The sequence below is a fragment of the Notamacropus eugenii genome, chromosome 1 (assembly GCF_028372415.1).
Source record: "Notamacropus eugenii isolate mMacEug1 chromosome 1, mMacEug1.pri_v2, whole genome shotgun sequence".
Lineage (NCBI taxonomy): Eukaryota > Metazoa > Chordata > Mammalia > Diprotodontia > Macropodidae > Notamacropus > Notamacropus eugenii.
Genome location: NC_092872.1, coordinates 621,646,432 through 621,660,889, shown reverse-complemented (window position 1 = coordinate 621,660,889; position 14,458 = coordinate 621,646,432). Strand labels below are relative to the sequence as shown.

Here is a 14,458-nt window from a genome sequence, read left to right as displayed (position 1 = left end):
TTTTGGCTCCAGAGTAGAAAGGACCAAGGTGGCCACTGGGGTCCTTTCAAACTCTTTAATTTTCTGCTAGTTTCTTGGAAGTAGCAACAGCTGGGAGAATCAGAACAGGCCTCTTTTAAAGAGATGCCACTTGAAGGTAGCTAGTGGTTCCAAGAGGTGTATGTGAAGAGGAAGAACATTTCCATCTTTAGGAGGTAAGCTGTATAAATACCCAGAGTGTTTGGGGAAGCACAGGCAGGAAACTGGCCAGAATAGTGTATGTGAAAGAGAGAACCTAGTAAGATAGACAGGAGACAAGCAGGAAACTTTAAATGCCAAAAGATGAGTCTGTATTTTGTCATAGAGGTGGTACCAGGCCGTAGCAGTTCTCAAGCAAGAATGACATGGACCAACCTGTGCTTTAGAGACATCCATTTGTTGACAGTGTGCCTTCAGTCCTATTCATGTGCTGCTTAGTAAATCTTGAGGAAAAATTGCAAAACTCTGTAGACTACATCTCCTACAAGTTGCCCTCACTGCTAAAAGGCAATCCTTTTATACCTCCTCTTTAGTCGATGTTACTTTCCCACTTTGCCCATCAGCTCTTCTGAAGGGCGCTTCATATTTCACTGAAAAAATTGAAACCATTCCCAGAGAGCTTCCTCTTCTCCCTGTCTCTCATCTCACATCACTCCAGTGATTTCCGTAACTTTGTCCTCCGTCACCTCCATTTCACATGAAGAAGTAAGTGGTCCTTCTCCTTGCCAGGGTGAACCCCTCTGCAAACACAGGTGATCTTGTTTCATCTCATTCTCCAGCATCTGGCCCCTCCAGCACAACTGTTCTGTCAGTAATCCTCAGTCTCTCCATCTGTACTCACTACTTCCCTGCTGCCTACAGCAGACATGATTGCGTCTTCCTCATTCTCATTGTCCAGCCACACAAGCTGTCATCCCATACTTCTTCTCCCCTTTCCCTCCTCTTTTTGATCTAATCTCTTTGAGAAGACCTTCTACAGTAGGTATCTCCATATTCTTTCCTCCCTTTTTGTTCTTCATTTTCACAGTCTCTATTCCAACCTAATTATTCAACTGAAACTTTAGCTTCAGTGTTACTGGTGATCTTTTAATTGGCAAATATAGTGGCCTTCTTTTCATTCTAATTTGTTTTGACCTCAATGTAGCCTCTGACACTGTCAATCAGCATCTTTTCTCTGATTGTCTCTCCTTTAGGTTTTCAGAACACCCTTCTCTCTCTTTTATCTGACAGCCCTTTTATTTTAGTCTTTCAGTCTCCTTTGCTGCATCTTCATCCAGCTTATGTCCAATAACTTTCAGAGGCCCGCTCAAGAAGTCATTCTGGGTCTTCTTCATCTGTGCTGTTTAACTTGGTAATCTACTCAACCTTGTTGGTTGTGGTTATTATCTCTATGCAGTTCCTTCCTTCCTTCCTTCCTTCCTTCCTTCCTTCCTTCCTTCCTTCCTTCCTTCCTTCCTTCCTTCCTTCCTTCCTTCCTTCTTTCCTTCCTTCCCTCCTTCCCTTACTCCCTTCTTCCTAACTTCCATATTATTATTGAGGGCACCACTGTGTTTCTGGTCACCCTGTCTAGCAACCTAGTATCATCCTTGTTTCCTCATTCTATGTCACTACCACTACCCCCATCCAGACAGTTGTCAGGACCTGTGGTTTCTCCTTTTGTAACAGTACTTATATATTACCCCTCTCCTGACCCTGCTACCACCCAGGCGCAGGCCCTCATTGCCTCACATTTAGACTGTTGAAAAATTGGTCTTCTGTTCTCTCTGCACTCTAACCTGTCCTCCATTCAGCTGTCAGACATTGGTCTGACCTCTCCCCATTTAGTAACTCCAGTGGCTCCCTCTTACCTCCATGATAATTAACAAATCCTTTGTCTTATAAAGACTTCCATAACCTGGCTCATTCTTACCTTTTCAGTCTTCTTACCCTTTACTCCTCCCCATACACTCTACAGTCCAGTGACACTTGCGTCCTTGCTGCTGCTCCTTACAAAGAATATATCTCCTGATGTCATTTCTTTTCCCTGGTGGTCATCCTGCCTAGAATTCTCGCTGTCTTCATCTCCACTTCCTCTTTAATTCACAACTAAAGTCTCACCTTCTGCAGAAGCCTTTCCAAGTCATCCTCAATACTTTCCTTAATGCTGCCTTAGTACTTCTCTCTGAGAATACTCCCCAATTTATCTTGTATGTATCTTGTTTGTACATAGTTGTTTGCAACTTTAGACTGTGAACTTCTTAAAATCAGGGACTTTTTTTGCCTTTCTTTATATCCCCACTGCTTAGCTCAGTTCTGGGCAGTAGTAGATGCTTAATTAATGCTTGTTGATTGATACTAGAAACACTGAGCCAACTACTAGTATAGTTATGTGTCAAAAATGAAGTATTAAAACTTTACTGAGGTACTATCTTGATCAGATAAGTTATGCATGTAACTTTTTGGTTTCGTAGAAGGCAGGGAGAAACTCAGGCAGCAGTGGCTGATGATGTGTCCCTTTGTTAAGGATAGACTACTACTGTAGTCTTCTAAAAGCTGGGCTAAACATAATTCAAAGAGCAAGCCCATCAGAAATGAGAGAGGCAAGGGATCTTCAAGAGAGGGAGTGGTAGCAGCTGTGTCCCATAACTGCTGTGGGTAAGTAAAAACCTTTGGCCTTCAACGTAGAAGCAGATTTTCCCTTTGGTAGAAAAAAGAAAACAAAAAATTCTCCCAACATTATTATTCTCTATTTAAATTCTGTGACTTCAGAAAACCTAGTCTACATGTGAAAGCTTCTGTAATGTATTGCAATTTCATCCTAGAATTGACTGTTCTGTCTTAGATAGCTAGAAGGATAATTTAATTTTTTTTTAACTTGGCCAATGCAGAAATTTAATTTGCTTGACTTTACAAGCGTATAATAGGAATTTTGTTTTTCTTTCTCAATGAGGAGTAAGGCAATGGGATGAGAAAAGGTAAATTTCTTTCTGAAAAAAATAATAGAATAAATTCTTAAAAATGTACCTACTACATATCTACATGAATGTGATAGATTATTGCACAGTAAGAAATGATGAAAAGCAGGAGGCTCCAATAGATAGAAGGCTGGCCTTGAAGTCAGAAAAATGAGAGTTCAGGTTCCATCCTGGCATATTCAAGCTGTGTAAGCCCTAAGAATGTCACTTAACCTTTCAGGGATCTGAGGCAGCAGATAATTTAATTTTTTAAAATTTCCCCCCTTGTCTATGAGAACTTTATAATACTCTCAGCTGTTATATTCTTTTTAAAATAGTATTTGATATTTTCCAATTATATATAAAAACAATTTTTAACATTTATTTTTGCAAAATTTTGAGTTCCAAAATTTTCTCCCTCCCCTCTTCCCAAAATGGTAAGCAATTTGATATAGGCTAAATATATGCAATCACGTAAAACATATTTCAATATTAGTCATGTTGTGAAAGAAGAAACAGACTAAAAGGAAAAAAAGACCCACAAAGTAAGAATAGTATGCTTCAATCTGCATTCAGACTCTGTCAGTTCTTTCTCTGGAGGTGGATAGCATTTTCCATCATGAGTCCTTTGGAATTGTCTTGGATCATTGTATTACTGAAAAGAGTCAAGTCATTCATAGTTGATCATCTTGAAATGTTGCTGTTACTGTGTACAGTGTTACAGTTCTGCTCATTTCACTTTGCATTAATTCACGTAAATTTTTCCAAGTTTTTCTGAAATCTATATTAGCAGTTGTATTCTTAAATTATGGAGATTAGGGCATGTTCTTTTGTGTGTGTGATCCTTTGAAATTATTTACCTTTATGATTGTTCTCTTGGCAGAGAAAAAGAGCTGTCCTTCCACACACCAGATATGTGGAACTATTCATAGTTGTAGACAAAGAAAAGGTAAGATTGTTGAATATTTTTCTTATTTTCTTGGAAAAGATGGGCAGAGAGGGAGCATGTTACTGTGGAGAAAATCCAAGATTTTTTTATTTTGAAATATCTTTCTTAGGAATTCTTCCCTTACATTCTTACAGCTTACCTTGACTGAACCTTTTCTGGCTATGAAGGCTGGCATTGAAACCTCTCTTAGTTAGATACCTTAGTGAATATGAATCAAGTGCATCAGGTGCTACTTTATTGTTTGATCAGACTCTTCTGCTTCCTGAAATTCCAGATAGTTGTGTATCTTGTTAAGCTGGAAGTCTGCCTCTTTTACTGTACATGAAATTTGGACTGGGATTAACAAAAGAATAACAGAATTAAAATCTTTCAGCCCTAAATTCAATGATGAAATGCCACAGTGAACCAAAATGGTAACCAGGGAGTTTGTTCATAAGAAGATACACTCTCAGCTTCATCAGTTTTAGATAACTGTTATAATGTAACCTTAAAAGAATTACCTTTGCTCTTGGTTCCTTCCTGTAATGCTGTCAGTACTGTTCTTAAAAATGCAGAAAAGTTAAGTAATATGATTAGAAGTCCCTTCTATGTAGGTTTTTATGTGTAAGGATGATGACCGTTGCAAATATACACATATGTATGTATAGATACTTGCACCACTCAGTTCTTTCTGTGTGGGGGAAAAAAGTTAAATATTGACAAATTCACAGATCTGTCTGAAGGTGAGTATGTGTGTGTGTATATATATTTATATATATGTATACATACATATATATTTATATATATAAATAAATATGTAGTGGGATAGGTTCAGAGTACAAGTTAGTGACATTCAGAGACTGCATTTCTGGTTTGTTCATTACCTTTAAGTGGTAAAAGGCATAAAGCATAGGGAAGATAAATCAGTGTGTCCCCAAAAATGGGTACGTAGCATCTATGGAGCGTTTCACAAATCACAGAAGTAGATACTGCAATATTTCAAAGGTTTATGTAACTATATGCTATGTCCCTAGAAGAAATGTTACATTGAAACAGAAAAGTTTGAAAGTACATACCTAAATTTCATTCAGCCTTTCTTATCACTAATTTGATTTAAAAAGAACTTATGTTCAATTTGTTTTATTTTTTTAAAAGACTATAAAAGCAGAGTCATAAATTATCTTGAATATTTACGCTGTGGTGAAATGATTAACATTTTCTTACTTAGATCATGTATAAATCATGGAGAAGATGTTTACCTACATTTTTTAAGAGTTTCCTTTCTAGGATGTTCCCTGCACCAGTGCAATCACAGTTCAGTCTCTTTGTATTCACAGGGTATCGAAACAGCCTTTTGTTTCAATGAAGAAATATAGACAATGAAGAAAAATAGACACACTAATTGTTTTACTTTATTTAACACATGGACTAACCATATATTTCAGTTTAAAAGCAGTTGTTTTGGTTGAACTCTAGTCACAAATAAAATCTAGCACATGAAGATGATACCTTTAAACTGCCCTTCTTTGACTATCAAAGAAAGATGTTCCATCAGTTTTCTTAGACCAGTCTCAGACATTTTTGTTTATAGCACAGTGTTATTCTTTGATCTGCGGAATCATGGCCCACTAAATATGTAAGTGAGCCACAGTATGGGATTGCTTGCATATGTACAGTTTCCTGTTTAGTAAAAGCAATTGTGTTTGTGGAGTTCTTTGAAAGTTTAGTGTCTGAGGTGTTTTGAGGTTAATGTGTATGTGTTAAGTTTTGTTTATTTTTGAATTTATGTATGAATACTATATTATACCATATGTTCTAGGTGAGTAAAATTTATATTACATAAAATTATAAATTTTCTTTCATCTGCAGCAACATGCAAAATTTTGTGACAACACCTTTGAGAACCACTGTTTTTTACTGACCTGATAATAAATAGAATAGAGCAAAGATTTTCTCCACAGTAACATGCTCCCTCTTTGCCTATATAATAGAATCTTTAGAGGTTTTGATATTTTCAAACCTTCTCTGTCATCTCCAGAAAGTTAACTACCAGGCAGCTTTATTTAGTTTTGTGTCAAGGCAATCCATGAAGATAGTCTGTTAATGTATGAAAAATTTGTGACCTGCCTTGGTGAAGGGAAAACATTGATGATAAATCACATCTTTTGAAACTTCGAAGTATAAACCTTCTATACTATAATATTCCTAAACCTGTTTTATTTTTAAATGAGTATAAATGTGTGATAAATTTGGTTTACATGTTACAGTGAACTTATACCAACTTTTAACTCTTTGCTAATTTGGAGGAACATTTGGGTTATTTCATGTTTATGAAAAACAGACTTCATTTTATGTTTAATTTCCTTTATCTTTCTGGGTGTCTTCTGTAGATTGTCCTTAAATTTAGACATAGATATAAGATTTGTAAACTGATCATACTAATTTGTTGTTTTTTAAAAATCTCTTCTCAGACTACACTCTTGTCATTTTACATATCTTGATAGTCATTTTTTCTTTCCTTTTTTTGTTTTGTTTTTCAGTATGACATGATGGGGAGTAATCAGACTGCTGTGAGGGAAGAGATGGTACATTTAGCAAACTACTTGGATAGTGTGAGTTGTGGTTAATGCATGATAAAATATTCATTGTTTATATCAAACCTTCAGAACCGATTGTAAATTTCTCAGTTTGAGCTCTGAATCATCCAGGGACTTGGTAGTGTTTTACTTTGAGTCTTACAGAGTTTTATTTCTTAGATTTGTAGACTGACTGTCCTGCTTTGTGATGTTTATTACGTTTGAAACAGAAGTAAAAGTGTAAAGGGGATATCTAGAATACTTTTAAAACTATAAAGCTCCTAATTTCATGGAATGTATGTTCATCTAAGGTTGATCTGACAATGTCGTTTCATAATATGTGAAGCTTTACTAATATTATTTGATTGATAGCCCCCTTAAAATACTTGTTACATAGTTTGCATGGAACTCAATTTTTGTAATAATGTTGCTTCAACTAACATTGTATTTTTGTGGGTACAGTTAATAATGTTAGCTGGAGAGAAGTCTGTATCAATGTTTGCCCTCAAAATAATTATCTGGGAATATTTGCTTTTTATTGATAGTATCTTCATATTCTTATTAAGGGAAACTTTTAAAATAAGAATTCCTTCCCACAGTTAAAACTTCGGTACAACAATATTCACACTGAACAGTCATAGTAATAATAGCTGGTATTTATATAGCGCTTTCAGGTTTTCATGTTGCTTATATATATTCTCTTATTTGACCCTCACAGCAACCTTAGCAGGTAGGTGTCATTATTGTCCTCATTTTATGGATGAGAAAACTGAAGGTAAAAGAAGGCTGTGACTTACGTAGGTCACACAGTTATTGTGTGCTAGAGGTAGGATTTGAATCTAGGCTTTCTTGACTCCACTTCTGTCACTTTGTCAACTATACCCACTCTCTCCTTATAATTTGACATAAAGTTGTAAAATAGCTTTATCTCGAAGGTAATACCAAGGTATGTATCCAGATGATAACTAACAGTATTCTTTTAACAAAGGAAACAATTTCCCTTGGACTTAACTTATAATTGTTTTACTCACATGGATGACATCTGTCATACACTCTATTTTTGGCCCACATTCTTAAATGTATTTTTTGGGGGGTGTATTTTTCTTTTTTTCCAGATGTACATTATGTTAAATATCCACATCGTGCTAGTTGGTTTAGAGATTTGGACAAACTCAAACCAAATCAGCCTAGCTGGAAGTGCTGGTGACGTGTTGGGGAACTTTGTACAATGGCGAGAGAAGTCACTGATTCCACGTCGGAGACACGACAGTGCACAGTTAGTTCTGTAGGTGATGTTCTTTTTTATTTCAAGTAGTCTTATTAAAAAGTGATAATTATTTGATAATCACATTTATTACTGTTGTTTTCTCTCAAGGCTTCTAAGCCTTAAGGAAAATTCAAAATGTGACTACAAGGTAATGACTTATTTTGAACAGAACTTACATGCTCAAGTGAGTGTTGTTCCCTTTAAATTAACTGCTGTGGAAATCTGTTCATTTATTCTAAAAGATGCTTCCATTGTTCAGATTATATTTGGAACTCATTTTTTGGCCATCATAGTCAACATTACATTCTTTAAAATACCTTCTGTGTTAACAAATCTTTATCCTATGAGGGTGGATTTGATTTTTGGAAGTATCCAAAAGTTATTTGGAGAAATGTTTCTGGTCAGCAAAGTGAGTAAACTAGCAGGTTTACTATTTGGGGGCAAAAATAAGTTTTTACTTCAATGCTAAATTGTTTCTGATGACAATTCCAAAAGTAGTTTTAAAATATTTTGGGCAGTGCATCCTGACAATAAATACATAACCACTTTGAATTTATTACTTTGACAAAGCAATATTTTCATGAATGTGTAAAGTATAGTATGTTTGTTAAGTCATACATTTTAGTCTTCCCATTTTGATTATCGTCCCATTCTGATAGCTTATTGTGATATGGAAGTGAACCTGAATTCTTGAAAACTATACCACTGGACCACAAGCTCTGGCAGGTTTTATTAAGGCTTTGATTATAGTACCAGCAGGAAGCTCTGTTTTGTTTTTGTTTTTTTTTACCCTCAAGAACAAGCCTAGTAAAGTATAAAGGGGTTCAGAACTAATGGTTGGTCACTAGATGATGAATTCCTTGGCTGTGACAGTCCATGAAACAAAGACGACTATAAAATCTCCCTCTATCCAAGACAGCCCTCTTCCACTTCTACAGTGACCATGGCAGAACGGTAGGAGAGGGACAAAGGGAAAATGTAGAAATCTTTGTCCCATGACTAATGAGTGACTATAGAGTTCTATTAGAATAATTGAACCAAATTAGTGTTGACAATTTTGATATAGGAAGTTTTGACATAAGGAAGTTATAGCTAAATATTAGGGAGAGTCCCGGACTATGCTTGGAGAGGTAAATAAAGAAGTTGGGAGAATTGATTTCTTTGTTTGCCCAAAGGAAAAAAGAGATATCATTACCTGTGTGCCACTTGACCATCTTACTTTGTAGTCTTTATAATGAGCATAAGCAAAAATAGTAGTAAAATAAAGTGGGTTTTTTTGGCCGACTTGTAGTGGCTGAAGAGATAAATAACTTTTATGAAAAACTTAAAAAGATTCTCCAAAGCATTACATATAACTTGATTCTGGTGACTTCATTATGAAGTGAGGCTGGAATGGAGAAAAATATAATGGAAAATAAGATCTAGTAATAAGAAATGAAAGAGGCAGAGTCATGTGTATGTAGGCAGAAGGGTCATACATACATGGTATACATACATGTATAAGGACATATAGATGTGTTCTTCAGAAAAGATTGGAAATCACTGGACATTGTGAAAAGTGAGCAATATTATTTTTATTTTTTAATGAAATTGACTATATCCCTAACAGACAGGAAATTATTAGTTATGAATTTTGGAGTCATTTTAAAATCAGCTTCCTAAATGCAGTTATACCATTGACTTATTAGAACAAATGTCAAATAATGCAGTCTTGCCATTAATCTGTGATCTCATTAGCAGGAATTGCTTCTGATGGTAAGATCACAGACATCCTGTGCCTACTCATTCACTGGGACTTGTTCATTGCCTCCAGTAGCTTTGCTAGAGTTCATTCAACATGTTGAGAACCTTCCTTGCATTATCTTCTCATTGTGTGGATACTGATAATCGACATTGACTGTTCCTTGGTTGTCTTTCATTCCTATATATGACTGATCGATTTCTCCAATGATTTACTTTTTAGCACTTTTCTTAAGAAATTCCTTATTGACAATATTTTGCAACCTGCTCACATTGACTATGCACCTTCCTGTAGTCCTTTGGGTGAGCCTCAGCTTCAGTTTTTCAGAGACTGGTACTCTGTGTCTCAAAGCCAGACAACTTTATTAAATGATTACGGTATTAAAAAGAATGGACCTTTTTTTTTTTTCCTTTTTTTTCCCCCAGAAAGAAGCATTGAAAGAACTGTAACTTTTCTCATTGACATTGTAGCCTACCTTCCCTTTGGTCCAAACTCATTTTCTGTTGTTGGGTTTGTCTAAGCCACTAATAGAAAAGCTCTGTACGTTGCCTTTCCAGTTACATAGTATATAGTCTAGTTAACAGTCATCCACTGAGTTTTTCCTTTCTGGACATAAAGATCAAACTCCTATCTTAAGTGACTGTGATTCTCATTTAAGAGGTTTTGTAGTATACTGGACTGAATGAAATTATTACCATGATTTTATTACATTTGTTACATTATTCCTATGTGTAAATAATTACACATAGGAAAACTTGGAAGACTTCGTCATCTATGCAGAATCAACTTGGACTTTTGTGCTGCACATCCTTCAACATAGTGGCAAATAACATTGGCAAATAAACTCAGTTTTTTAAAGGAATGTGAGATGATGTTCTCAGCAGAGAGGGTCAGATATGAGTGTCCTTTGGAAGGCTTAAGGATTCATGAGATTTAGAATAGTTGCTGAGGAGAGTAGAATAGACTATTGACCAAGAAGGATTAGAATGTTTGTGTTAATGTAGTGAGAGCCCTGTTGAGCTTAGATGTGATAAATTTATAGTGGTTTTCTGATTCCTTTATCTCTGATCAATATCAGTTAAATAAGAACAAGGACAGTACTGGGTCAGGGATGACAACAGCTGATGGTAAGAGTTAATACTGGGTTCCATTTTGGAAAGGCATGATTAGTCACAGGACAAAGAGAGACAAAGGGCCTGAAAATAAAGAATACTGAAGAACTGAGTTTTTTTGGAAAGGGATTGAGATAGGGAAGGGACAAGAGCATAACTAGTATAAGGGAATGAATGGAGGGGTAAAAGGAATGGTTGTCACAGTAATGATGAAGAGCAGGGTTTGGGATTATAGGGAATTTTATTTGACACCAACAGCTCATGATAGTTCTCAGGGTACTAAATTGTGGAAGGGTATTTATCTGTACCAGTGAAGAGAATGTGTGTACTGATAAAATCCTTGAAATATCAAAGTACAATACCCTTTTTACAAAGACAAGGGATATAAGAGGTGGTGTGGGATTGTAAGGCAGAAGACCTGGGTTCAAGTACCACCTTTGGTACTTAGCTAATGTGTAAGCAGCTTACTCTCCCTGATTGTTTAAAAATGTATAAAAGGAAGGAAAGAAACATTTATTAAGCACCTCTTATATACCAGGCACTGTGCTACCTGCTTTACAAATATTTCATTTGATCCTCACTATAACCCTGGGAGGTAGGTTACTATTATTATCCTCATTTTACAGATGAGGGGTTAAGTGACTTGACCAGGATGATACAGCTCCTAAGTATGTGAGGTTGAATTTGAATTCAGTTCTTCCTCACTCTCGGCCTAGTGTTCTATCCACTGTTCCACTTAGCCGCTGCACAAGGGGGATCAAATATGCACAGCCCACCTCATCAGGGTTCCTGAGAAGAAGGCACTTTGTAAACCCTAAAAGACTATGGAAGTTAAAGTTTAGAAGGATTTCCATTAAAGTGTTTTAATTTAAACAAGTTTAGCTATTTTAGAGAGTATGTTATAGTTAATGAACAAATCCATTTCTGTGGAAAACTTCACTTCTTATAATGGATGTGCAATGAGTTGTTGTTCTGTTCCATTCTGACTATGTATGTTTGACATAGCTTTTCCTACTACTGTTCCCTACTGCCAGAACTGACGGCATCATCCTAACCAACAGGAAAGAGGTTTTACTTTATTAGTCAAGTTCCATTTTTTTCTTTCTCTGGCAATTCAGGAGGAAGGGCTTTGGAGGTACTGCAGGAATGGCATTTGTGGGAACAGTGTGTTCAAGAAGCCATGCAGGAGGCATTAATGTGGTATGTTGGCTTTTTTATTTACTGCTCATTCATTTAACTGTTTATCTATGTAGCTATTTATTAAATATTTTGGTTTTTTCCCAGAATTACATGTAAAAATAATTTTTAACACTTTTTAAAAAGGTTGTGATTTGCAAATAGTGTATCTCCTTCTTTATCTTCCCTCCTCTATGAGATGCTAAGCAATCTGCAATTTGATACAGGTTATACATGTGTAGTCATGTAAAATGTATTTCTGCAGTAGTCATTTTATGGAATAAAACCTGAACAAAAAAAAGAAAGTATAAAATAGTATGCTTTGTTCTGTATTCAAACATCATCAGTCTTTTCTCTGGAGGTGGGTAGCATTTTTCTTCACGAGTCCTTTGCGATTGTCAGTCATTGTATTGCTGAAAGTAGCTAAGCCATTCACAGTCTACAGTATCGCTCCTACTGCTTACTGTTTCTGCTTGCTTCAATCTGCATCAATTCATGTAAGTCTCTCCAGGTTTTTCTGAAATCATGCTGCTCATTATTTCTTTTAGCACAATAGTACTCCATATACAATCATGTACATTACAGTCATACAGCTTGTTTAGCCATTCCCTGACTGATGGGGATCCCCTCAATTTCCAATTCTTATCTACCACAAGAAGGCTGCCATAAATATTTTTATACAAATGGATCCTTTCCCCCATTTTTGATCCTTTGGGATGTAGTAGTGGTATTGGGGGACCAAAGGATATGCACAGTTTTATATCCCCTTGACCATAAATTGCTCTCCAGAATGGTTGAATCATTTTACAACTCCACCAACAGCACAGTAGTATTCTAATTTTCCCACATCCCCTCCAACATTTTTCGTTTTCATTTTCTTTTTCTGTGATACTAGTCAGTCTGATAGGTGTGAGGTAATGCCTCAGAATTGTTGTAATTTGCATTTCTCTAATCAGTAGTGATTTAGAGTGTTTTTACATATGACTATAGATAGTTTTGATTACTTCATCTGAAAACTGCTTGTTCATGTCCTTTGACCATTTATCAATTGGAGGAATGACTTGGATTCTTATAAATTTGACTCACTTCTCTGTGTATTGCAGAAATGAGTCCTTAATCAGAAATACTTGTAAAAATAGTTCCCGTTTTTTGTTTTCCTTCTGATTTTCGTTTCATTGGTTTTATTTGTGCAAAACTTTTAAAATTTAATGTAATCAAAATTAACTATTTTATATTTTGTAATCCTCTCTATATCTTGTTTCTTCTTAAATTCTTGTTTCATCCTAAATTGCCCCTTTGTTTACTATGCTTGTGTGTGTCTCTGTGTTTCAAATGTGATTTCTTGGAGACAGTATATTGTAGGATTCTACTTTTTAATCCATTCTGCTATTCACTTCTATTTTATGGGTGTTTATTTCATTCATATTTACAGTTATGATAACTCCTCCCTCCTGTTTTTCCTGTTTATCCTTCTCTCTCTCATTCACCCCTCCCTCTTCACGTGTTTTACTGTTGACCACTGCTTCCTCTTGTATGCTCTCTCTTCTATTGGTTTCTTTTCTGTCTTCTCTGTTCCCCATCCCTTTTTACTTTCCTATAAGGTAGGACAGATTTCTATATCCAGCTGCTGTTATGTTATTCCCTCCTTGAGCCAATTCTGAATGAGAGTAAGGGTCAAGCATTGTCTGCCAACCCTGCCCCCCCATTTTCTCCTCTATTGTAGTAGCTTTTGTGCCTCTTTTATGCATAGTTTACCTCATTCTGTCTCTTCTTTCCCTCTTTTTCTAGTGCAATTTTCTTTTTTCACCTCTTAATTTTTCTTTTTTTTTTTTTGATATTATCCCATTATAGTCAACTTGTACCTGCATCCTCTGTCTATGTATACTCCTTCTAATTACTCTAATAGTGATAAAGTTCTTTAAGAGTTACAAAGTTATTCTTATTTGGAATATAAACAGTTTAACCCTATTGAATCTCTTAGGTTTTCTCTTTCCTATTTATATTTTAATGCTTCTCTTGAATCTTGCATTTGAAGATCAAATTTTGTTTTGTTCATCTCTGACCTTTTAATTAGGAATGCTTGAAAGTCTTTTTATTTCATTAAATATTCATTTCCCTCCCTAAGCATTATACTCAGTTTTGCTGGTTAGGTGATTTTGGGTTGTAATTTTAGCTCTTTTGCCTTCCAACAAAGATTGTGACTGAAATTTGCTAATACTTGGACATTCTTTTAAACTATGACTAAAAAAATTGATGAACAGGATACAGTATCATTGGCCCTTGAAAACTGAAGCCATCACTTTGTTTCTCAGAAGCTATCCAGGATATCTCCTATCAATTGCTATTTAAAAATCATTGCATTTCAATCCATGTATTGTTGATATCTTTTTGTTTATTTTTTGAATTTTAAAAATTAATTTATTTTTAGTTTTCAACATTTACTTCTACAAGATTTTGAGTTCCAAATTTTCTCCCCATCTCTCCCCTCTCCCCACACCAAGACAGTGTGTATTCTGATTACCCCTTCCTCCAATCTGCCTTCCATTCTCTCACACCCCTCCCTTCTCTTATCCCCATCCCTTCTATTTTCTTGTAGGGCAAGATAGATTTCTGTACCCCATTGCCTGTATGTCTTATTTCCCAGTTGAATGCAAAAACAGTTTTTAACATTTGTTTTTAAAACTTAGAGTTCCAGTTTCTCTCCCTT

General features: G+C 35.6%; 1 protein-coding gene across 2 annotated transcripts in view; it reads left to right on the top strand.

Annotated features, from left to right (window-relative positions):
* ADAM9 (ADAM metallopeptidase domain 9) overlaps window positions 1–14,458 on the top strand; it is a 107,582-nt gene that overhangs the window by 38,994 nt on the left and 54,130 nt on the right. For both annotated transcript variants that reach the window (XM_072635117.1, XM_072635116.1), the window contains exons 7-10: window positions 3,835–3,900; window positions 6,420–6,491; window positions 7,571–7,740; window positions 11,694–11,775. In XM_072635117.1, the coding sequence (XP_072491218.1) occupies window positions 3,835–3,900; window positions 6,420–6,491; window positions 7,571–7,740; window positions 11,694–11,775 (390 nt within the window). The remainder of the gene's footprint in view (window positions 1–3,834; window positions 3,901–6,419; window positions 6,492–7,570; window positions 7,741–11,693; window positions 11,776–14,458) is intronic.